At 41.5% G+C, this 26,158-nt stretch overlaps 2 protein-coding genes across 7 annotated transcripts in view; one reads left to right on the top strand and one right to left on the bottom strand.

Annotated features, from left to right (window-relative positions):
• Positions 1-26,158, bottom strand: part of TSPAN5 (tetraspanin 5) — a 223,159-nt gene that overhangs the window by 10,926 nt on the left and 186,075 nt on the right. For all 6 annotated transcript variants that reach the window (XM_033957482.1, XM_033957473.1, XM_033957490.1 and 3 more), the window contains exons 4-5: positions 12,705-12,875; positions 7,104-7,229 (exon numbers count right to left, since the gene is read on the bottom strand). In XM_033957482.1, coding sequence (XP_033813373.1) covers positions 7,104-7,229; positions 12,705-12,875 — 297 coding nt within the window. The remainder of the gene's footprint in view (positions 1-7,103; positions 7,230-12,704; positions 12,876-26,158) is intronic.
• RAP1GDS1 (Rap1 GTPase-GDP dissociation stimulator 1) overlaps positions 1-26,158 on the top strand; it is a 286,317-nt gene that overhangs the window by 227,393 nt on the left and 32,766 nt on the right. The gene's annotated exons all lie outside the window — the stretch shown is intronic.

Genomic DNA, 26,158 nt, shown 5'->3' with positions numbered 1-26,158 from the left:
TCTTCTCCCCATCTAACGACCGGCCCTGTCCTTACCCGTGTGCCACCAGAGTAAGAAAGGGCCTGCTGCCAGTCTGCTGCTGAGCTTTGAGCATCTGCGCATGCTCAAGGCCTTCTGGATCTCATCCTCACCGAGATTCTCATGAGACTCAAGATCTCATGAGAATCTCGGAGAGGGTGAGATCCAGAAGGCCTGAGCACGCGCAGATGCTCAAGGCTCAGCAGCAGACCGGCAGCAGGCACTTTCTATCACCAGTGGTGCAAGGATAAGGACAGGGCCAGTCGGATAGGGGGGGGGGGAAGAGGCGATAGCAGCACCGGTGGCCTCGGGTGGAGCATGGGAGTCGGGGTGCGTCCGGCAGGAGTGAGCCAGCACCTGAGAGTCCCAGCAGAGGGGGTAGTGGCATCCGTGGGGAGGGGGAGCGGCAGAGCCAACAGTGTCCAGTCGGGCTCTGCGGTGGAGGCGGTTTGCTTACAGCCAGCACCACCCGCAGTGAGATGCAGCGAACAGCAGCAGAGGAGGAGAATTGAAGGAGCCGCGTGGATAGGTCTGTGGCAGAGGCAGCGGTAGAGGCGTCCCTAATGGAAATTAAGTTTTGGGGGATGTGGAACAAATTGTTTAAGTTTACACTAACTCTTATGGGAAAAGTTGCTTTGATATACGAGTGTTTTGGTTTAAGAACATGCTTCTGGAACAAATTATGCTCGTAAACCAAGGTACCACTGTATTTGTTTTGTCAATTAAAAGCAATAATGTTGTTTTTACAATGCATCAACACTATTGAAATCATCAGTGTAATTTAGTACACCAGTCTCTGCTTGCATTCTCACATAGGAAACTGTAGACAGGAAAACCCTCCTCCTAAAGTTCCCTCAGTCATGGTGTCATTAGCTTGTGTTATGAAAACTCTCTAAGGGCATTTTTTATTTTTAATATAGTGCAACTGCATACACGCAGAGGTGTAACATGGTGCTAAGTATTCAAAGAGTTTACAATCTGAGGAAATGAGAGATAAAGAGGGGAATTTTCTTTTTTTTTTTTTTAATTCTTTATTCATTTTATAACTTACATCAAGTACAACAATATTGAAATTAGCATAGGTAATACACTTTTTTCGATATGACGTCCAAATTCGATTTTGGATGTTTTGCAAAAAAATGTCCAAAAATCCAGCATAAATCATGGTCATTTTTGAATTAGAAGAGTCTATCTTTTGGGGTTGAAAATTGCACTATTTTAGACATTTTCAGGGTTCAGTGCATCTTTCTGCAAAGGCTGTTTTCAAACAAAAAAATGTCCAAAGGAAAAACACACAAAAACAAGTCTGGTGGCCAGCAATCTTACTAGGCTGGTCATGGAGACATCCCAGCAGAGCAGTGGGGCAACCTAGCACGCCTTAGTAAAAGGACCCCAAATAGTCTTACTGGATCAGCCTAATGGTCCATCTAGCCCAGAATCTTGTCTTCAAGGGAACCAGTCCAAGTCACCTGGCGTGCTATACTTCACAGAACTGTCTCTAGATAATGGGCATCTACCTTTCTCCTTCTAAAGCATGTTTATCTTTCATCTGATTCTTTCCCCTCAGCTGTAAGATTTTTCACTTCTCTCATCCACACTATGGGCTCCTTTTACTAAGGTGTTCTAACGTATTTAGTGCGCACTAGCCCCGCGCTACATGAAAAATACTAACACAAGCTCTATGGAGGTGTTAGTGTGTAGTGTGTGCGGAAATGTAGCGCGTGCACGCTAAAACCGCAAGCGCATCTTAGTAAAAGGAGCCCTACAAGTTCCTTATCTCTTTGAGCCTGTGAATGTCTTTGGGCCTGAGACACTAAAGGAGATCTTTTCTTCCTATCCCTGATTATTTCCACTTTATATACTGATAAGAATATCTTTTCTTTTTCTAGTCTGATTTAACTGTTCTCATTGCCTAAGAAACTCATAATAATAATTTTAAAAAGTCCAAAAAGTGGTCTAAGTCGGTAATTGGATGATCAAAAAGACATATCGTCCAAGTACCAATAATCAAAACTGGTTTTAGACATATCTAGAACCAGCTTGGCCTTTACCCTGTCTCTATACGCCTAGAGCGAAAAGGGGCATTTTTGGAGGACTGGAAAGGGCAGTAAGTGAGCTGACCTAGACTTAGTTGTCTGGCAGCCATAACCAAAAAGGTTTGACAGGTTGCCAGACGGAACTTATACGTTTTGACTTAGACCAAGTCAAAACAGGTATAAGTTCCGAATTGGGCTGCTAAGTTGATCGTGGCTGCCACAGTCATCTCATCAGCCCAGGCAACCTGTCCTCTCCCCCACACCCTCCGCACTGGTAACAATCGTGGCAGGACAGATGCCTAATCTCTCCTGCCGCAATCCCTCCTAACCTCCCTGGCAGGAGAGATGCCCAGTCTCTTCTGCTGACACAAAGCACCCCCACCCAACACCCATGCAATTACTTGCAGAAGAGATGCCCAAACTCTCCTCCCAAAGAACCCCCCCAACACCCGCGCAATCATCGGCAGGAAGAAGCCCAAGCCCTCCTGTTGAGAGAAACCCCCCAAACCCCGTGATCATCTGCAGGAGGGACCCAAGCCCTCATGCCGAAAGAAACACCTCCCCCAGCACACACATACCCTGAACCCACCATTACCAGAAGGAGGGTGCCCAAGCCCTCCCACCAGACAAAAGACACCCCCTGCACCCCAAACCCGTCATTACCGGCAGGAGGGAGCCCATACCCTCCTGCCGGATGACCTCCCCAAAAGCCCTCCCTCTCCTCCGGACACTCCCACTAACCTTAATCGCTGGCCGACCGGACAGGTCCTCCCTCGGTCCAGCCAGAAGGCCCATCGTCCTCCAAATGGCGGGCCTGCCCCTTCCCGGTGCATTGTGAGATGCACCAGGGAGGGGCCTAGGGCCTGATTGGCCCAGGAACTTAAGACACCAATTCTGTTTGGCCCAGTTGCCTAAGGTCCTTCCTATGGGTGGGGCCTTAGGCACCTGGGCCAATCAGGCCCACGCCCCTCCAAAGTGCATCCCACAATGCACCAGGAAGGGGCAGGCCCTTAGATAAAGAAATTCCTTCAGACTCTTCCCTTGCCTTCTGAGGTGTATCAGATTTTTTCTTCTCTTGCTAGTGTGTATTACAGCTTGCTGTGGATTAGGGACAATCATCAAAGTTTTATTTATGCAAGTATCTTTCACCTTTTTTTACTGTAATGTGTGGTTCTAGTTTGTAACACATAAATTGGACTATAAGATGGTTGGCTTGCTTGTGTATTTTTTTATATATAATATCTTTCTTTGTATGTGAGAGGGGACATGATCGAAACATTCAAGGTACTGAAGGGAATAGACTTAGTAGATAAGGACAGGTTGTTCACCCTCTCCAAGGTAGGGAGAACGAGAGGGCACTCTCTAAATTAGAAAAAGGATAGATTCCATACAAACATAAGGAAGTTCTTCTTCACCCAGAGAGTGGTAGAAAACTGGAACGCTCTTCCGGAGTCTGTCATAGGGGAAAACATCCTCCAGGGATTCAAGACAAAGTTAGACAAGTTACTGCTGAACCAAAACGTACGCAGGTAGGGCTAGTCTCAGTTAGGGCGCTGGTCTTTGACCAGAGGGCCGCCGTGTGAGCGGACTGCTGGGCACGATGGACCACTGGTCTGACCCAGCAGCAGCAATTTTTATGTTCTTATGTGAGATTTGTGTTTTGCTTCTGGAAAAGAATATTTTTAGAGAGAAAAGGTGTTGGGTAATTCCTGGGCTCAGAAATGAAACAGATGAGTGCAAATGATGGCTTGATGGTGAGTTTACCCTAGGGGCCTTTGGGTGTGGCCTCTGAGGGGCCATAGGGCCCTTACATGGCCCTTACAAAATCCATTGCTTATTCCTAGGATAAGCAGCATAAAATCTGTTTTACCACTTGGGATCTAGCTACATACTTGGGACCTGGGTTGGCCACTGCTGGAAACAGGATACTGGGCTTGATGGAACTTTTGGTCTTTCCCAGTATGGCAATTCTTATGTTCTTATGCTCAGAGTACGGTATTGGGGTTCAAGAAAGGATTAGATAATTTCCTGAAGGAAAAGGGGATAGAAGGGTATAGATAGAGGATTACTATACAGGTCCTGGACCTGCTGCGTGAGCGGACTGCTGGGCGCGATGGACCTCTGGTCTGACCCAACAGAGGCACTGCTTATGTGCTTAAAAAAATTCATAGCATGTAACATAACATAAAACAATTTTATATGCTGCTAATATCTTTTATAAGTGGCTTAGAAAACAGAGGCATACCTCCAAAATAATATATATGGACAAAAAATCAATGAAAATAAAAAAAGAAATTATAACTATTACCTAACACAAATTTTCTGAATAGACAAGTTTTGATATTTTCCTGAAATCTAAATAAGAGTGTGAACTTTGAAACACACCCACAATATTTTTCCAAAGTCTGGCAGATTGAAATGCCCAAGTAATTTAAATCCCGTGTTTTAAAATATCTGGAAGGACTATTACCCCCTCTTTTACAAAGGTGCGCTATGCTTTTTAGCGCACGCTACATATTATCACGTGCTAAACACGTGCTAAATGCTAACACGTGTTTGTTATCCGATGGACATATTAGCGGTTAGCACATGCGTTGATTCAGCGCTAAATCTGCGCTAAAACGCTTAGCGCGCCGTTGTAAAAGAGGCCCTTAATTCAGTCCAAGAGCAGAAGCTATTTATGTTTATATTCATGTTGCCTCTCATAAGAAAGATACCAGGCAGTAACAACACCTGCTATCTGTCCCCACAATCAAAGATTTCTACTATACGAGAAAGACTAACTTTTCCGTAGTCGCTCTACCCTATGGAACTCATTGCCATCCCACATTCGTCACGAGACATCAATTGACAAATTTAAGGCTAAATTTAAAACTTTCTTATTCCAAGACGCGTTTTCCTGCTCCCTAATATAATTTATTCTTCAATACCTCAACCGCTTTTAGGAAGCGATCCCATTCCTTATGTTTCATCCTCCCCAATCCAATTTTTTTTTTTTTTTAGCCGAACAATGTATTTTTTCCCTTCCATTTCTTTTCCCTACCATCACTGTCCAGTATGTCCAGTTAAAGTCTAAATGTTCACAATCCCCTTTTCTTTTTTTTTTCTTCTTAATTATTTTATATATTGTATTAATTTTATTTTTTATCTTATTTTAACTTGTAAACCGGCTAAATACTTGCTGATAGTCGGTATAGTAAAATTTAATAAACTTGAAACTTAATAAAGGTTCATTGTACCAACTGAATTAAGAGCCCCTTTTACAAAGCTGTGGTAGTGATTCCTCCATGGCAAATGCAGCAAAACTCATTCAATTCCAATGGCTTTCAGTGCGTTTGCTATGGGAGAATCGCTACCTGCCTTATCATCAGTCTCTCCTAAATTTAGGAGCGACCTTTCAGTTACGTTTTCCCTGTAAATGTTGCGTTACACATCAAGCTAATAGATATATTTTTTATGAACCCAATCAGTTACAATTTTTTCTTGAAGGTAAAGCAACTATGAGAACTCCAGAGACTTCCGTCAAAATTACTAATCAGGTCATATAATTGAATCCAACTGTGCTCTGTAATTTGATTTAATTTAGGAATTTCTTGAATCCAACTTCTCTTGGATGTGATTGATCTCTTCTCTCTAATGTGGACTTTACTCATTGTTATTTTTGTGTTATATTATGTTGATCATTTTCTTTAGTAGATTATTATATTTCTTTTCAAGTGATGTATTTTCAACTTGCAAAAAGATATAAATAAATTTTTTTAAAACCCTTATCCACACTCTTATCACCTCACGCCTAGATTACTGCAACTTGCTTCTCACAGATCTTCCACTAAACACTCTCTTTCCCCTTCAACCCATTCAAAATTCTGCTGCATGACTTATATTCCACCAGTGCCGCTATGCTCACACTAGTCCTCACCTCAAGACACTTCATTGACGCCCTATACATTTCTACATACAGTTCAAACTCCCCTTATTGACTTACAAGTGCATTCACTCTGCAGTTCCTCAGGATCTCTCTTCTCTTATCTCTCCTTACACTCCTCCCCGGGAGCTCTGTTGGTTGGATAAGTTTCTCTAATCTGTACCCTTCTCCTCTGCTGCCAACTCTAGATTCTGCCCTTTCTATCTTGCTGCACAGTATGCTTGAGTCAGTGTGACAAGTTCCATCTCTGGCTGTCTTCAAATCTAGGCTAAAAGCCCACTTTTTGGAGACTGCTTATAATGCCTAACTTCTACCCACATGTAAAGTACCCATGCCTGTTTTAACCCCTCCCCTCTTTTACTTAGCCGCGACAGAGGTTTTCATCGTGGTCCAGAGTGCTGAATGCTCCAACGCTCATAGGAATTCCTATGAGCTTCGGAGCAGTGGTGGAGCATTTACTGCCCTGGACCGTGGTAAAAACCTCTATTGCAGCTTAGTAAAAGAGTCTTGATTATTTATATACCACTTATATCCTAAGTGGTTTACATTCAGGTACTTTATCATATTTCCCTATCTGTCCCGGCAGGCTCAAACTCTACCTAGTGTACCTGGGGCAATGAGGGCATTAATTGACTTGCCCAGGGTCACATGAAGCAGCAAAGGATTTGAACCCACAACCTCAGGGTGCTGAGGCTGTAGCTCTAACCACTGCGCCACACACTCCCCTGTGCACACTCCTAATTAGTCCCACCATAAGCAATTCCCTAAACCCTATTTGTCCTGTTTGTCTGTGTTGATTAGATTATAAACTCTGTTGAGTAGGGATTGTCTCTTATGTGTTTAATGTGCCCTTGCAGCGCTATAGAAATGATTAGCAGTAGTAGCAGCAGATTGAAAGAGAGTTTAAGCTGCAGGGTCTCTGTTAGGGTATAACAAACCTAAGAAAGAAAAATAAACACACAGCTAAACTGAGGAACACGTTGGCGGCACCTTATCGACTAAGCAATTTGCTGAGGGACGCTGGAGGATAAAGGTCCTTTAAACCAAACGCACCACAGAGCTGTTCTCACACACAGTGATGACTCTCAGGGAAGCAGCTGGGCAGCTACACATTGTGTACTCACAGCTGGATCTTTAGTACAGCAGGAGAAGGGCACTCCGCAGCGTTCTCGACTGGTGTTGCTGTCTGTGCAGTTGAAGTAAATATTGAGATTCCAGTCATTGGCTCCAAAGGCACCACAGCACTGCCACTAGAGTAAAGAGCAGAAGTTTAAAAAAAAAAAAGGGCCGACCATGCACAGTAACAGGGCTACTAAAAGCAAATTGGTACCAGCTTTATGTGAAAATCATTTTTATTAGCACATGGCACCAAAAAGAACACAAACAATATCAACAGTCAAGATCCCCAAGAACATTCCCTCCCCACCACCACCACCACCCAACAACTAACAGAATTCTCACAATGAGTGTGAGCTTTACAACTGATCAGGTACATCAAATATTCAACAGATAACTGCAAATTCTTGGAGTTAGAGCAGACATGGGCAACTCCAGTCCTCGAGGGCTGGAATCCAATGGGGTTTTCAGGATTTCCTCCATGAATATGCATTGAAAGCAGTGCATGCACATAGATCTCATGCATATTCACTGGGGGAAAACCCGATTGGATTCCGGCCCTCGAAGACCGGAGTTGCCCATGTCTTGAGTTAGAGAGTCCCAAAAAGCCCTCCAGGTCTGACAAAAAGTCCTCCACTGCGGAGAATGTAATGACTTTATTTGAGTCTGTTCCACTTTAAGCAAACCTAGCATCTGTAGATGCCATTGTTGTACAGTGGGTGGCTTTGTCATCCAACCAATGCAACAAAATCACCTTTTTCTCCCATCAATATCGCCTTTCAAAGAAAAGCACGGTAACCTTTAGGGACAGGGGATTACAAACAAAAGGTATTGAACAAAATTAACGGATCCGGTTTAACACTACAAGTCCAAAGAGAGGGAAGACAGGTTAACAAAGAAGCCCAAAACTTGGTAATCCAGGGACAAGCCCAGAATAAATGCCCCAGAGTAGCTTCATCGGTACCAGCTTTAATTGGACACCCCATTAAGAATCATAGCACACTACAAAGCATTTTCAAGTTCACTCAACGTTCCTATGTTAATGTATTTCTTGAATATTCTGCCATGTAGGACAGTATATATTTCTAGTCCTTTAATTGGCAGAGGGTGAAATGGCTGCTTTTCGTAACTTGAAGTTGAACGAGAGAAATGGTGCCAAGTAACAGGCGCAAGTTATACAGAGTAGTGAAGACACAGGGGGATTGCGAAGATCTGTAATGTGACATATCAAGCTCAAGAAATGAGCATCGACACGGCAGATGAGGTTCAATGTGGATAAGTGCAAAGTGATGCATGTCGGGAACAAAAATCTCATGCACGAATACAGGATGCCCGGGGCGGTACTTGGAGAGACCTCCCAGGAAAGGGACTTGGGAGTTCTGATCGACAAGTTGATGAAGCCGTCCACGCAATGTGTGGCGGCGGTGAAAAGGGCAAACAGAATGCTAGGAATGATCAAGAAGGGGATCACGAACAGATCAGAGAAGATTATCATGCCGCTGTACTGGGCCATTGTACGCCCTCACCTGGAGTACTGCATCCAGCACTGGTCGCCGTTCATGAAGAAGGACATGGTACTACTCGAAAGGGTCCAGAGAAGAGCGACTAAAATGGTTAAGGGGATGGAGGAGTTGCCTTACAGTGAGAGACTGGAGAAGCTGGGCCTCTTCTCCCTTGAAAAGAGGAGACTGCGAGGGGACATGATCGAAACATTCAAAATATTGAAGAGAATAGACTTAGTAGAGAAAGACAGACTATTCACCCTCTCTAAGGTAGGGAGAACGAGAGGACACTCTAAAGTTAAAAGGGGGTAGATTCCGTTCAAACGTAAGGAAATTCTTCTTCACCCAGAGAGTGTTAGAAAACTGGAACGCTCTTCCGGAGTTAAAAATAAATCAGACTAGTGATGAATGCACCACCCCAGTAAGGGCATGAAAGTATTTCGAGTAATGCTCTGGGTGTTTGAGGTCTGATTAAATAGATATATGGTATATTTGTTTATATTTAAGAACATAAGAACTGCCATCTCCGGATCAGACCCATGGTCCATCGAGTCCGGCGATCCGCACACGTGGAGGCCCAATCAGGTATACACCTGATGTAGTTTTAGTCACCCATATCCCTCTATGCCTCTCGTAAGGAGATGTGCATCTAATTTGCCTTTGAATCCTAGCACAGTGGATTCCTTAATAACCTCCTTTGGGAGAGCATTCCAGGCGTCTACCACTCGCTGCGTGAAGCAGAACTTCCTGACATTTGTCCTGGACTTGTCCCCCCATAAGAGCCATAAAAACACACGTTGCTTCTGAGAAACAATGCCAAATAAAGGGTTAATCGATGTATGCTGGTGATGTATGCTCTCAGGCCAACAGTGAAAGCCAAGACAGGGCGGCAAGAAACCTATACCTTTTTCCAACTAGGCCTAGCTGCTGACTGCTTTTATTGCTGTCCTAAATAATTCAAATAGTTATCTGGTTACCAGTTCCACTCCTGGACGTCCCTTGCACTACCCAGATAAGGACTAGTTGCAGTGGGGGTGGGGCTTGCTTGGGGAAGGGTGGGTTTTGCAGCAGCAGGTGCAGGGGCATGTTTTCGGTTCCAACCAAAAATGTTCAGAACCCAAACCTGAATTTCAGTCAGTTTCGGTGCCATATCCGAAAATGAAAACAAAATTCAGTCGGCCTCTAAAGCACCATAGTGCTCGCACCTAGGGCTCCTTTTACTAAGGTATGTTAGTGTTTTTAGCGCATGCAGCAGATTAGCGCGCGCTAACCCTGCGCTACGCGGCTAGAACTAGTGCCAGCTCAATGCTGGCGTTAGCGTCTAGCACACACGGCACTGTAGCGCGCTATTCCGCGCGTTAATGCCCTAACGCAGCTTAGTAAAAGGAACCCCTAGTTTCGACAGATGTGAGTGTAGCTTGGAGTATTTTATAAACTATGCGCGCAGATATGCAACCTGTCCATGCTCTGCCCAGATACCGCTCATGTGTATGTCAACCAGCAATTGTGCGCTATTACAGATATGCATGTGCCAGTTGTTACAGAATAATGCTTAGGCAGCATATCAGAATTTACACACATATGTGCATATATACTGGTATTCTAATGAATTATATATGTAACCAGTAATTGCAAATGTCCACTTTATAAAATTGTCCCCAAAGTATGGAATTCTTGATCCATCTTCCCATCCCTATATTATTATTTTTTTTAACAAGATTTTTTTACCTCCCGGTGGAGGTGGTGGAAATGAGTACTGTATAGCTGAATTCAAGAAAGCATGGGACAGGCATATAGGATCTCTTAGGGGGGAGCAAGACATAGCGGATGATATGGATGGGCAGACTTGGTAGACCATATGGCCTTTATCTGCTGTCATTTTCAATGTTTCTTTTCAATTCCATCGTCATGATATTTAAACAAAAGCACACGAAGTTCCGAGTTTCCCCTTTTCATTCCTCAATCCAGTCAGATCAAGAGAGGAGGATAAGAAACCTGTACCTTCTCCCAGTTTGCAGTCCAACCAAGAGGCAAAAAAAGGAGCACGCCTTGCAGACATGTTGCAGCTAATTTTTGTGCTGGTTTTGTACCAAAGTTTGCCATGGTTCAGTCGGTCGTATTGTGTTGAGATTTATTTCCATATGTGTGCATTTCTATTGACTACTATTTGATTGTACCATGTCTTGGTTACCATTTGTGTATTTTAACTTTATCTAAAACTCAATAAAATATTTGAACTAAAAAAAGAAAGGAGCAGTGATCAACAGGATGGTACAAGACGTCCAGAAAATACAGAAACATTGGTATGGCACATGAAAGATAATTTAATGGATGTTCACATACCCAATGTTAAAGCAAACCGCAATATAAATTGGTAATAAGCAAAGCGCCTGTGTTAAAGCAATCAATGCGATCCAACTGTACACCGCAAAAGTGAGATGCTGGAGCAAATTGCGCTTTTGCGGTGTACAGTTGGATCACAATGATTGCTTTAACACAGGCGCTTTGCTTATTACCAATTTATATTGCGGTTTGCTTTAACCCAGGGGTAGGGAACTCCGGTTCTCGAGAGCCGTATTCCAGTCGGGTTTTCAGGATTTCCCCAATGAATATACATTGAAAGCAGTGCATGCACATAGATCTCATGCATATTCATTGGGGAAATCCTGAAAACCCAACTGGAATACGGCTCTCGAGGACCGGAGTTCCCTCCCCCTGCTTTAACCCTTACAACTCATGGACCTCTGAAGGCGTGTTTTCTGAAACATGGACCGTGTCGGGTCCCAGGGTTTGTAAAATAGAGGGTGACAATAGTTACCGCATTTTATATTTGGTTTAATAAACACAGCCTGCATCTTGTACATACTGTCTGCAGTTTTCTCTTTTGTTTTTTGCTTGCTGTTCTTGAATTGCAGACTCTGTTGGATTTCCCTGTTGTTTGCACATACCCAATGTTACCACATTGGGTGGATGTCTGCATCAGGGGTATAATCTATGTTCCTTCTAAGCAGAGTGTGTGAGCAATCACTCATACATTTTACATAGTCGCTCACAAAAATACTGACTCCATCTGACTTTCAAGCACAAGTAAACTATAAAAAAATTAATCAAAATCATTTACCATACAGTACGTGTGATGGTTTTTTTTGTGCTATATACAAGAATGTATTGCTAATGCTGGGATCATAAACTGTTGTTTTTTTTAGAACTTGTCTCTCACACGAAAAAAAAAAAAATTTGCACACATCTGGCCATTCCTTAGAGCAGTGTCTCGAAAACTTCGCAAAGCCGCAGCACACTAAATGTGGTGGCTAGGGCTCGATAGCATCTGGAAGTATGCAGATGTCAACGCGATGATGTCATGCGCATGCGTGATGTCATCATGTCGACATCCATGAATGTACAAAGGCCTTCGAGACGGGGCTCTGAGCCGCCAGTGGGGGGGGGGGGGGTGCTGGAAGGGAAGAGGCCCGGAGAGAAGGAGAAGCGCTGGCACCGGCTGACTGCCTACAGGATGTGCTTCTCGGTGCGAGGGGCACATCCTGTAGGCAGTCAGCTGGCACCAGCACCTCTCCTCCTCCCTGGCACCTCGCACCACACCTGGAATCTTGGACAGCACATAGTTTGCGATACAGTGCCTTAGAAGGAGCACTGGGTATAATTTCGACATTCCATGAAACAGATCTTGACTAATATAGAAAAAATAAATTGGTAGACCTCAATATAGAGATCAAACTGCAGCTTAATTGGTGGTTAGAAAGATTGCTGGCAACAAAAGAAGTCTCAGTTTGGCCTGAATTTTGACTGGGGGTTTTGGAGGAGTTTGGGAAAGCAGATAGGGTCTGGAGTCACTTGAGCTTTTGTTTCAATATTGTGGTCGGGGGTGAGGGGGTGGCGAGAAGAGTACCATCATAATATTAAAAAAATATATTACATGGGTGGCAAGGGGTGGGATCTGGTACCACTTTCTTTACTTTACTACTGATCTCACTGCTTCTAGAAAACATCACTAACAGAAAGAAAGAAGGGAGAAGAAAAAAAATTCCTACCATGCTTTGACAAAAAGAAGAAGAAGAAAAAAAAGGCAAACTGTGCATTTCAACTTACATATTCTTGTGTGAAGTCGATTAGGTTTTGTAGATCAATGTCATCCCTATATGCTCTGATGTTGTTGTTAATGAAAAAATATAGCTGATCCTTGATCCAGTCTTTAAAGACAAAAGCCAGCACTCCAGCAGTAAGCTCCAGGAAGAAAATAATCCCCAAGAACACGGAAAACTGAAAACCAGAGACAAAATAGATTAAAACAGGGGAAGAGCTATTTTTACATTATTACACGCTGGTTAAATTTAAGGATGACCTGATGTTCTCACTGCCTATCAGCCTTCTCTGCATGGTAATCCAGGAGAGATTTAAGATCACAATACAACTGTACAATTCTGCACAGTGATGAAACTTTATCCCAAACTCTAAAAAGGTTAGATTTAAGTAGATGTCTTGATCTAGATTCTCTCTGCTTAAACTATTGATTTCCTGTCTATTCAGTGCTGTAAAATGTAGAGTTAAGTTAAAGTCGCCTGCAAGTATGACGAGAGTACATGTTTTCCCTGATGCAGCTTCTGGTGAAACAAGGCACTCTTGTTGGGAACTGGTTTTGAATTTTGACATTGCTGCAAAAATGTTGACAGTGTCACGATAATTACTTTGCTGCTATATTACATTGACATTTGTTGGAGTGAACATATATACAAGCAATTTTGGATATTGTGAGACTATTCAAAAAATACATTTATTTATTTAGATTTTTATCCCGTCCTCCCAGTAGCTCAGAACGGTTTACAAGTAAACATTCACAATGGAGTGAATTGGACATACAAAGTAAACTAGCATAGCTAGATCTATCTCAAGCATCACCTGCAATACTCTCCAGTCCTTAGCAACTTAGAAAATATCCAGACTACTACTTATATACTTCTAAATGTACTGACAATTCATATGTAATCCGCCTTGAACCGCAAGGTAATGGTGGAATAGAAATCACTAATGTAATGTAATTGTATGGCAAATCTGTCCAACTGTCATCTAGACATGGTTTAATGTGGAGTTTTTATGCCTAAATCAAAAATTTTTTTAACTTTTTTGTCTACATATCATTTACCTTCCCGCCCCCTTTTACAAAACCATAGCGTGGATTTTAGTGCCGGCCACAGCAGTAACAGCTCTGACACTTATAGGAATTCTGTGAGCGTTGGAGCTGTTACTGCTGCTAAAAACCATGCTACAGTTTTATAAAAGGTAGGGGTAATTTTTTTTAATGATAATTAGAGATTTTGGACCAATGATTCTACTTGTTCAATTTGAAGTCCAGTTGCTTTTTTCAGAATGCTGAGGTTCTTTTCTCTTTATTTTTATTTGGTTCTTTGGTTGCCTATTTCACTGACACTGGGACACGTTAGCAATATAATTTGATAGAACTTAAGGGCTCCTTTTATCAAGATGCGGTAGGGGTTTAACGCCCGGAATACCGTGCGTTAAACCGCCTGCTGCGCTAGTCTCTAACGCCTCCATTGACGAGGTGTTAGTTTTTTGGCTTGCCGCGGGAGTTAGCGTGTGATGAAACGTCCGACGCGCTAACCCCCGTAGCGCACCTTGATAAAAGGAGCCCTTAGCGTTGCTAAAGTGCAAAATGTCTGTAAAATATTTTGCACTTATTTTTGGCTTTAAAATGAATAAAGAATTTTTTTTTTTAATGTATTTTTCATCGGTTGGGGTAGTTGTATTTTCAAACATTAATTTTTGCCCACTGATTTAAAAAAAGATGATGCAACAGTCACAGAAGCAGAGATATTAAACAGCAGTCATGTGCAGGCTCTCCGGATTCAGGGTAGTCATTACCCATTTTCCTGCAAAATCTGCATAATGTGAGAGCAGTGTATGGGCAAGTGTTTTTACAATAAGAATTACTACAAAACAGCTTTTTCTCCAGCTGTGCAAAAAAAAAATAACAAGTTATAATGTGTCTGTTTAGCAGATTCTCTAGAATTCAGCTGTGTCTCCTGGAGGAATGTCATGTTTGCTTGCTCATTTTAATTCCTCTCGATTGGGCTGCTTAGGCCTTCGGCACTGGAAGACAGATATTTACATTGTGTTCTCATTTTACAAACATCAACTAAAGATCGTGAACATTAATATAACAGGTTGAGCAAGCAGAATGAGCATCATCATTTATGTATTTATTTTTTAAAAACCAACATTTAGGGCTCCTTTTACAAAGCTGCACTAGCGGTTTTAACGCACGCACCAGATTAGCGCGCGCTATAGAGCGTGCTAGCCAGAAATCTACCACCTGCTCAAAAGGAGGCGGTAGCGGCTACCTCGTGTGACAATTTAGTACGCGCTATTCCGCGCGGCTTTGTAAAAGGAGCCCTTAGTCCACTTAAAACCTAAGTGAATTACAAGAAACATACACAATAAAATCAGACATCATGATTTGAAAAATTCAGATTGTCAGTACTGTATCATTAAACTGTTACATGTACCACAGCCATAGCAAGAACACAACAGCTGTAGAATTTCTAATCAATTGTAGGTTGGTGAGCATAATCCTCCAAACCACCACAAACTAATTTGATGAATTTTAGCGTTCAATTGTTCAAACATTTACTCTCATCCTCCCTTTTACAAAGCTGCATTAGGCCTTTTTTTTTTATCTTCGACTGCGGCAATATTAGCTTCGACACTCATAGGAATTCTATGAGCGTTAGAGCTAATACCTCTGCGGCCAGGGATAAAAAAGCCTAACGCGGCTTTGTGAAAGGGGGGGGGGGTTAGTGACAAATCCTCCACGAATCTTAGCAGATCATACCATTACTAGCTGCAGTTCTTGCCATGCATTCATCTACCTTCTCCAAACATATGTCCAACTGCTATATGCCTATATATTCTCTAGACTAGACTACTGCAACTCCCTATTCAATGGCATCACTGCAAGAGATCTAAAACACCTCCAATAAGTCCAGAACTCAGCAATTCGACTCCTATACAACCTCAGCTACCAAGACCCCATTACTCGAGCGCTCTATGCAGCTCACTGGTTACCAGTCAAAAAGTGATGCATCTTCAAAGCCCTGGTCATGACACACAAGAGATTCTACCAAAAAATCCCAGCCTACCTAGCATCTAAGCTACGCCTATACACCCCTAACTGCCCCCTCCGTTCCAAAGCAGAACAAAGATTCAGCATTCCCGCAGGGAGATCCCTCCAAATGAGTACGATGTACAAAAGATCCTACAGCCATTTCCTACCTCAGCTATGGAACCAACTACCCACACAGATCAGGTCGCTATACTCACTAATGACCTTATACTTGCCCAGAAATATCTTTTGGTATTTCTAAATTTCAATTTTATAAATGGTTGCAACTGAAGCAGGCTATTCAGAAAGGGTTCCCTGAGTGGCATAATTTGAAAAATTATTACAGCTTGCAATTCCTATGTTTTCAGACAGACATTCTAGGACATCAAGTTGCTAAGTTTTATAAATTAATATCTGAACTTATGAATAAGAAACCCAAAAACAATCTTAGAGACATTTGGAGCATTGAGATTAAGCAGTATATTTCTGCATCTCGATGGCCACGTATTTGATCTTGGAGGATGAGATGTACAACTTGTTTTTTTCTGTTGCATCGTTCTTTTTGGACCCCGGTTAGATTGAATAAGTTGGATAATTCAAAGTCTAATAGATGCTGGCACTGTCATCTTGACATAGGATCTGTATGTAGTGAATTACGGAATTATGATAAATTTCTAGATACTTGAATGATAAAGAATAGTTTGGGTGTGGGGGGGTTATTGATCTGTAAGAATCTTGTAATATTTTAAGTGATGTCTATAGTATAAATGTTTTATTTATTGTTCTTCACTTATTGAAATTATTTTAAAATGAATAAAGATTATTTTTTAAAAAAAGAAATAGCTAAGAAGAAAAAATTTTAAAAAAAATTTTAATTGAATCAGGTTGGGCAGACTGGATGGACCTTTGGGTCTTTATCTGCCGTCATCTACTATGTTACTATGTTACTATGACCTTCCACAGAGCAATAAAGACCTTCCTCTTCCATCAATCGGGCCATTAAAAACTGTAGCCTCAATATACTTCTCCTAGTACTCTTCGCTATGACCAGTCTGGTCTCTAGAATAAGCTCTGTTATTGTCTATTTGTTGTCATGACTAGTCTGTTTTCAAATGATTGTGAATGTCTACTTGTAACCCGTTCTGAGCCTCTGGGAGAACGGGATAGAAATCAAAATAAATAAATAAATAGTCTCTATGACTTTATGTACTATATTCAAAATAAGATGATGTCTGGTTTACTTCTGATGTATGCACTAGGATTCTTGCTACACCAGAAGTAATCATAATAGACAAAAAAATCAACACTAAATTGGAAGAACATGATATAACCATGATCTTCCTGGCTACCTTCCAGAACATGTTTAGACACAAGCAAGTGGAAGACTGTTTAACCTGAGATGTCTACAGTACAGACTGACTCTGGAATGAGCAGTGAAAGACTTGTTTTCAGTTACTGAGCACTAGCATCCCATTTCCTGGAAGACATCCAGGTACTCTTTCTGTCAGTTTCTTTTCTTTGGACTGTATTAGGTTTGCCCTGGGTGACACTTTCACGAGAAAGCACTTTTCAGAACACTCCATCAGTGACATTATGATCAGGATACTCAAAGGGAAATTTATCTAATCTGCATTATTTATAGCCCACACATCCGAAGAACCATCATGGGGAGCATTATTATTGATAAAAGTATCAACACAAGGACAGAACAAAAAGACCAAGGCTAAAGGTCACTAATAGTCAAACAGAAGCCATCAGCATAATAATACAAAGTCTACAACAAACAAAATGACTGGGCTATACAGCACTAGAGAATGACACGGTGGCTGTTACCCGTGGCTACCCATGGGTAGCCACAGGTAACCCGCTGAAACAGAGAGATAAAAAAAGCGGTCGCTGCAGGTACCGGGACAAGGCCATTCACTGCCCCGTGGAGCGGTGAATGGCCTTGTCTTCGCAGTAAAGTGAGGGAACACACACTGTCACCAATCGCGCAGTCCAACAGCCCCCTACCTCCTTCCTATCGCTACCATCCAGGTATCTCCCCCCCTTCCCCTCACCTTCGTGGTGATTTTCAATTTTCTTGTCTCCTAGTGGCACGAGCCTTTCAACAAGTCACACGCGGCTGCATGAATCTTCTCCTCTGACGCAACCAGAAACAGGACTTGATGAAAAGCTTGGGCAGCTGGGAGACAAAAATATGAAACTCATCATGAAGATAAAGGGAAGGGAGGGAGATGCCCAGACTGCAGCGATCGGGAGGGAGGGAGCTGCTGGACCACAAAGTACACTGAAATAAAGTGGAGAGAGAGGGGGAGGGGAGAGAGACACAGATGCTGCATGGAAATGGGTAGGAGAGAGAAAGGGGAGCAAGCTGCATGGAAATGGGTAAGAGAGAGAGAGGTGAACACACTGGAAGGAAGTGGAGAGAGAGGGGGAGGGAGGAGCAGATATTGCATGTTAGTAGGTAAGAGAGAGGGGAGAAGATTCTGAAGGAGATGTGTGCCAGATCAATGTGGGAGGGAGAGATGGGAGGGAGAGATGGAAGGGAGAGGAACAGTAACAGAGCAGATGCCATATGGAAGAGGCAGAGAGAAGGCAGACAGAGGATGGAAGGAATAGAATGACGAGAAGATGAGGAAAGCAGAAACCAGACAACAAAGATAGAAAAAAAAATTATATTTCTTTTCTTTTTTTTGCTTTAGGATAAAGTAGTATATTAGTTGTGTTGATAAACATTTATAAACAAAGCCCTGCCAGTTGAAGATCTCTTTCTCTATTTTAGCAGCCAGAATTTTGATTTATAAAATGACAATTATACAGAATATTGTTTCTTTTTATAATTTAATAAAATAAGTTCAGTATAAAACTATTTGAAGCTTGTGGGGATGGGGCAGAGACAGGTACTGAGTGCGCAGGGACGGGATGGGGATGGGGACTGAGCTCGACAGAATAGGGACAAGTTCACGGGGACGGGGCAGAGACAGGGACAAATTTTTTCCCCGTGTCATTCTCTACACAGCACAACAATAATAATAATCATCTAGTGACATTTCAATGGGCCTTCTAGGGGAAAATAGAGGCAGATAGGTATTAAAGAGTCAGCTGGTCAGTCCATCCAAATACAGGCAAGAATGAAATATTGAGGCTGATAATAAAAGAAGCATAATATAACTGCATATTCAAGTCATCTCATAAGAACATAAGAATGGCCTTACTGGGTTAGACCAATGGTCCTTTAAGTCCAATAGCCCATTCTCATGGTGGCCAATCCAGGTCCCTAAACCCAAGGGGTAGCAACATTCCATGCTACCGATCCAGGGCAAGCAGTGGCTTCCCCCAGGTCTTTCTCAATATCAGACTATGGATGATTCCTCCAGGAAATTGTCCAAACCTTTCTTTAAATCAGCTATGCTATCAATTCTTACCATAATCTCTGGCAACTATTCTATGAGTGAAAAAATATTTCCTCCTATTGGTTTTAAAAGTATTTTCCTGTAACTTCATCAAGTGTCCCCTAGTCTTTGTAATTTTTGACAGAGTGAAAAATCAATCCACTTGTACCCATTCTACTTCACTCAGAATTTTGTAGACTTCAATCATATCTCTTCTCAGCTGTCTCTTTTCCAAGCTGAAGAGCCCTAACCTTTTTACTCTTTCCTCATACGAGAGGAAAAAGATCTATGTTGAAGGCTCCAACTGATCTGAAAGCTTTGCTAATCTCTCAAACAGAAAGATCTTTCACAAGACCAGATAAATTGTGAGTATGAGAAGAATATGGAAGTAAGCTGGCTCCCTCCTTAGCAGACAAGATGTCTTAAAAAAATAATAATAATAATTTATATTCTGCATATCCTACAATTCTATGTGGATTACATATTATTCAGGTACTCAAGTGTTTTTTCCCTAACTGTCCCAGTGGACTCCCACTCTATCGAATATACCTGGAGCAATGGGGATTAAGTGACTTGCCCAGCGTCACAAGGAGCAGTGTGGGATTTGAACCCACAACCTCAGGATGCCACGGCTGTAGCGCTAACCACTGCACCACACACTCCCAGTCTGATAGGTAGAGAACAATCTCAGCATTAAAATGTTTAGCAATCCTCCCAAAAGCTAAAAACAGAATTAATATTCAGGAGTAATGAGTATGGTTCTTCACACAGGGACCATGAACCCTGCTTCTGCAGCATCTTCAACCCCAACCAATCTAGAGAGCAGAAATCAAACCAAGTCCATTTTCATAGCAATACTAGATCCTTTCAAATATTGTCAGCTCTTTTGATCATATAACAGTTCCAAAGAATCATTAGACTTCTCTAACATTCTTGTATCTCATTTCTTCTCTGCTATCTAATTTATTTCAATTTTGTCTTTCTGCAATATCCAATAGATCATAAAACATACACACCAAAATTCTAAAACATTCCCCTCTCCACCCCTCAAAAAATGATGTTCAGATTGTTCTTGCTGAATGTACACTGCCTTGGATGAATTCCTTGGAAAAGGCAGTAAGTCAATCCAAACTAATAAAAATAGATAAAATCTAAACATAAATTAAAGAACATGAAAAAGTCTCAAAATAAACCTCTTAAAATGTGGATATCAAAATACATTTACAATGACAAAAAAATACAAAGTAATAAAATCAACCAGTAAACGTGAGATAAAATGCCATGTATTATCATCACCACCAGGAATCTTATGTACACTTCTCCTTCCGTATTCACTGTGATAAGGGATTAACAGAACCGCAAATACAGAAAAACCACGAATAACTTTTTCATATGTTATTCGCTGTTTTCTATTAAAAAACATTGTGAATAAAGTGAAACCACAAATAACATGGTGGGAGACTTGGCCTGTTCCTGAAGGAGAGGCAAAACACTATGAAGAAAGTGCTGGGAATCAGTGATTTTCTCTGTAAATGCATGGAATCATTGATTTCTCTATGCAAGGTAATGTAATTTAGGGGAGGAGCCAGCAAGCTAAAAACCATGAATAATCGAAACCATAAATGCTGAAACCGTGAATACTGAGGGAGAAGTGTACACAAAAGAAACTACTTGAGACAGAGCCCTATAAGATGCCACAATTAAAGATGAGTTCTGGCTTAGCCAAGTGTCTTTGTCAAGAGGACTTTTGTATAAACATTTGTGTTTGCATTTGAGAAACAGAATGGTAAAAAATATGTTCTCACAGATAAGTCCCTAAATGCTGTACATGTGTCCACTGCATACCACATAGTTTTGAAGTTTAAGTAATGACCATGATTTGATAATTAAGCCAGCTAGTAGATATGGTAATGAGCATGTTATTCTATCCAAGAAACTGAATGACAACAGATGGTTTGTTTTATTGTTCATTATGTTATAATCAGGCATAACAGATTCAATCTCAAATTAGTGAATTATTGTAATCAAGAGTTCACCACGATTATGTACCCAAAAATGAGCCTACATTTTTAGAGATTATACTTGTTTCTTGTTTTCAGAAGCAGACTGGCCATCCAGCAGCTTTGCCAGTGGGGTCTGGCCTGAAGGACCAAGAGATCAATCTTCAGCTACATAGTTAATGCCAGTACTAATTCTAAAAATATAACAGCTCCATCCTTTCATGAATATCTTTTTTCCTCATCAACAGTACCTTGTAGTTGAGAGTTTAGGAAATCTATACCAGCTCCGCTATTACCTTATGGAAGCTTGGCACATGTTCACAGCCAAACTGTAAAGGAGGGGGGAGGGGTTATCTTTGCGAGAACTGCAGTCTCTTATGTCATACAGAAATAGCAGGATCAATCAAGAACAAAACTGAAAGAAATGCAGAGACACACAAGAGATAAAAAAAAACAAAACTGGTTTTGTTTACTTGCGTGTTAAACCAGGATAATCCTGAGCCAAGTGAAACTGAAGAGAAGACCTTAAGCAGGGCTAGCGTTTATACACATTCTTTTACTACCTAAACGTAGGAAGCTCCTCATAAAAATAAACCCAAAATATGCGGAAGCTTACAAATTGAAACTCAGCAGTGTAAGTATGGACAATTTTCTGGTTTCGAAGAAAAACAATAATGTTGCGAGGCATTTCCTCACATACAGCAGCAATACTTTATGGGCTCCTTTTACAAAGGTGCGCTAGCGGGGTTTTTAAAAAAAAATTTATTTATCATTTTTCAGTAATATATCCACTTGTACAGAATCCACTTGTACAGAAAGATAAAGTTAAACAAGAAATAAATTTACATGTCAAATTATAATCTAATAACCCAACAAAATTATCTTAACTTTAAACTCAAGTTCTCAATATGGATCCAAAATGTAGAACCAGCGAAGTATAACAACAAAAGTGGAAATAAAGAATTAACAATTATATTGGCTGAGACAGGAAACCAAATTGAGAGTGCTTCATATTCCTTCTCCTATTTTCAGTCGAGCCGCTGACAAGAAGGTTGTCAGCTGGCTAGGATCAAAGAAAAATATTTTTGCATTTGATGCACTATCACACATTTGCATGGGTGACGAAGAAAATAAGTCGCCCCAAGAGCTATAACACCCGGCTTTAACAATAGAAATTTGCGTCGATGTTTTTGTATATAACATAGTAACATAGTAGATGACGGCAGATAAAGACCCGAATGGTCCATCCAGTCTGCCCAACCTGATTCAATTTAAATTTTTTAATTTTTTCTTCTTATCTATTTCTGGGCAAGAATCCAAAGCTTTACCCGGTACTGTGCTTGGGTTCCAACTACACCCATCCATCTACACCCTCCCAGCCATTGAAGCCCTCCCCAGTCCATCCTCCACCAAACGGCCATATACAGACACAGATCGTGCAAGTCTGCCCAGTACTGACCTTAGTTCAATATTTAATATTATTTTCTGATTTTAGATCCTCTGTGTTCATCCCACGCTTCTTTGAACTCAGTCACAGTTTTACTCTCCACCACCTCTCTCGGGAGCGCATTCCAGGCATCCACTACCCTCTCCGTAAAGTAGAATTTCCTAACATTGCCCCTGAATCTACCACCCCTCAACCTCACATTATGTCCTCTGGTTTTACCATTTTCCTTTCTCTGGAAAAGATTTTGTTCTACGTTAATACCCTTCAAGTATTTGAACGTCTGAATCATGTCTCCCCTGTCTCTCCTTTCCTCTAGGGCAGTGGTTCTTAACCTTGTTGGAGGTACTGAACCCCACCAGTTTCATATGCGTGTTCACCGAACCCTTTTTTATTGGAAAATAAAATATGATTTTTACAAATTCAAAATATAGGTATACAGTGAGGGAAAAAATAATATCAGTTTTGAAAACAAAAAAGTTCTCCTATATTTCAAATAATAATAACATAATAATGAAATTTACTGCAAATCAGTGTGACTTCTGCTGTTGCCTCTCAGAGACCAGTTCAGAAATGCGCGGCTTTACCTTGGCAAGTGCCACTCTCATGTCATTTTCGCGACAAGGTCTGTTCCTTTTCTTCGTTTTTATGTCCAGCATCCTCGAAAAGGATTGCTCGCAAAGATATGTTGTAACAAACGGTATGAAAATTTCCAGAGCTTTCTTAGCAATAACAGGGTACGTTACCAATTGTTGACACCAAAACGTTGAGAGCGTTGTTCTGAAGAGTTGCTGTTGAACCTGGCTCTGCTGAATTTCAATGATTTCATCGAGGTATTCATCATTGACATCTGTTGTCTCAACACTAAATGTGAACGGCTGTCTGACCCATGCTGGATATTACTCTCTTGTAGGGAAGTATCCGTCGAGAGACTTTGCAAGCTCATCTAAGTGCGTGGCAATAGTTTGCTTCAGTTCCGCGGGTACAGAAATGTCTCCGATTCCAGATACATCTTCGATCTTACTTACACAGTTGTCTAGCAGGGGAAAGTTTGCGAAGTTATCGTTTTCATAATGGTAGCTTTTTTTGAAAAGCTTTCAGGTTTTCTTCTGCTTTGATGATGTTGACTCCACCACCCTGCATCTGCTTATTGAGATGATTGAGAGCTGCAAAGATATCAGCCATGTACGCTAAAATGAGAATGAACTCAGAATTTTTGAAGCAATCTGCATGACAATGTTGCTGCTCTTGCAAAAATAGAGCTAATTCCACACGCATGGCAAAAACACGATTCAGCACCTATCCCCGGGATAACCACCGAACGTTAGAATGGTACAGAAGTACCTCGAATTCAGATCCCATTTCTTTACACAGCTCCTTGAAGATGTGGTGCCTCAGAGCATTATTTCGCACATAGTTCACGCATTCCACAACAATTTTTAAAACTTCTGCCAGTTTTGGAGGCAAGGTTTTTGTTGCCAACGCATGCCTGTGCAGAATGCAATGCGTAACAATGTCTAAGTGTCTCAGGAATGCCTCCTCAAAAATATAGGGGAAAGCATACAAGTTGTGAAATAACGTACATATTTTTATTGATATACAGATGAGTAACTATTTATATAGGTAAATGGGTTTTTTTAAAATTGCTAATAACAAAAACAAAAGGGAACATGTCTCATAAAACGGCCCCTTGCTAGTGACCCCAGAAAAAAAAGTGGAGATAAAAAGCCTCAAAGTTCATTCCACAGCAGTTTACAACACAAGGTAAAAAAACATAGCTGCTCAGTTATTATCAAGGGCAAAAATACTCCACTTACGATAACTTCAAAGGTCACAAAGCAAACAAACAGCCGCTCATGTGCACAAGCAGAAAACCTATCTGGAAGGCCACAGACTGTAGAACACTCCTTTCAAACTCCCGACAAGGAACCTTGTTTCGCCGTAAGGTACGTCTGCTTCAGGAGAAGGTAATCCTGCTGCACTCAAGCACAATATTCATGGTGTCTCATTAGTTATAACCTTAGTGTGGATCACTATATGGAAAAACAGCATGGCCAAGCCAAACAATCTGGTAACCTATTTATCACTTCTATAGCGCTGAAGGGCTTACATAGCGTTTTACGCCCTGGACACTGACATTTTCCTTTTTTTGTTTTTTAAACAAATACTTTATAACCTTTGGCAATCATTAAAGAGACACTGAGCTGTCAGTTCCCAGATTCACATCCTCCAATGGATTCTTTATGTCCACTGGATGGCAGCACATATTTTTTTAATGTTTGAAAGGGTCTCTGAACAATTGAAATGTCTAGCTATGAATGCTGAAATGGCTCATCTTTTTATCAATTCTATCTTGTAAACTTTCAGTAGAACATTTCTAATCAAGCAGTCCATATAATTTAGGACCATAATATTTTGCCAATATATTATGGGGCTCATAATCGAAATTGAAATACGTCTAAAAACCCACTCAAGTCGGCACTTGGACGATCTAAACGACAGGTCGTCTAAGTGCCCATAATCGAAATGGATTTTTAGACATATCCAGGAACTTTTTAGGTTTCTGTACCCGCTGTGCGCCCAGAGCTGAAAAGGGTGTTTTTGGAGCAGCGGTTAGGCCGAGATATGGGCTGACCTAGACTTGGTCATCCCATATCGAAGGTTTGAGGAGACTGCCCAGACGGACAATGTAAAGACACGTATAAGTGACCAAAAGGTATCCAAAGTGACCAGATAACTTCTGCAGGGACAAAGTAAAGACCCCTACACCCCCCCCCCTTGTTCACTGTCCCCATCACACCCCCACAAATTCAGAATAAAAACATACATACCTGCCTCCAGAACACCAGCACCTACTATAGGAAAGCCTGGTAGAGCTGCACAGAAGTGGCTTAAGTAGTCTGGGGGGGTGGTCTATTGAACCATAGAGAGGAGGACCCAGGCCCATAAGCCACTCTATCCACTACATTCATAGTGGAACATAGGATCCCACAAAAAAAAACAACCAAACCCTACTGTATTGCCATATAGGAGGCTTGTGTGCTGTGCTGTTTGTTTGTAGCCTCTTAACTACTTGGATTTTTTTGTGACATTTATGTTTTTTATATCTAGTCTAGTCTAGAGGGGCAGCTAAATACAGTACATACAGTGGTTGTAGAGATGGTTTCTACCATAGCTTCTCCTCTTCTGTTTTCCAGGCCACAGATTTTGTATTTGCTTAATGACTAGAGACTATGGGCTCCTTTTACTAAGGTGCGCTAGAGTTTTTAGTGCGCGCTGACAATTAGCGCACGCTAAACCCCGCGCTATGCGTAAAAACTAACGCCAGTTCAATGGTGGCGTTAGCGCTAGTGCCCGTGGCAATTTAGCGTGCACTAAAACCGCTAGCGCAGCTTAGTAAAAGGAGCCCTATAAACATATTTGTGTCACAATACTGGTCTAATTTTTTTGCAAAATTATATTGGAAAATGAGCACTTTGGACTCGTCGCCAAACTTCAAAGAGCCTCACCAACAGCGAGAGGAACGCCTGGTAATGAGCTACACCTCCCCAGAAAGGAGAAGAGTGAGGAAAAGGGAAGGGGGTGAT

The sequence above is a fragment of the Geotrypetes seraphini genome, chromosome 1 (assembly GCF_902459505.1).
Source record: "Geotrypetes seraphini chromosome 1, aGeoSer1.1, whole genome shotgun sequence".
Lineage (NCBI taxonomy): Eukaryota > Metazoa > Chordata > Amphibia > Gymnophiona > Dermophiidae > Geotrypetes > Geotrypetes seraphini.
This window is presented reverse-complemented; position numbering and strand designations above follow the sequence as displayed.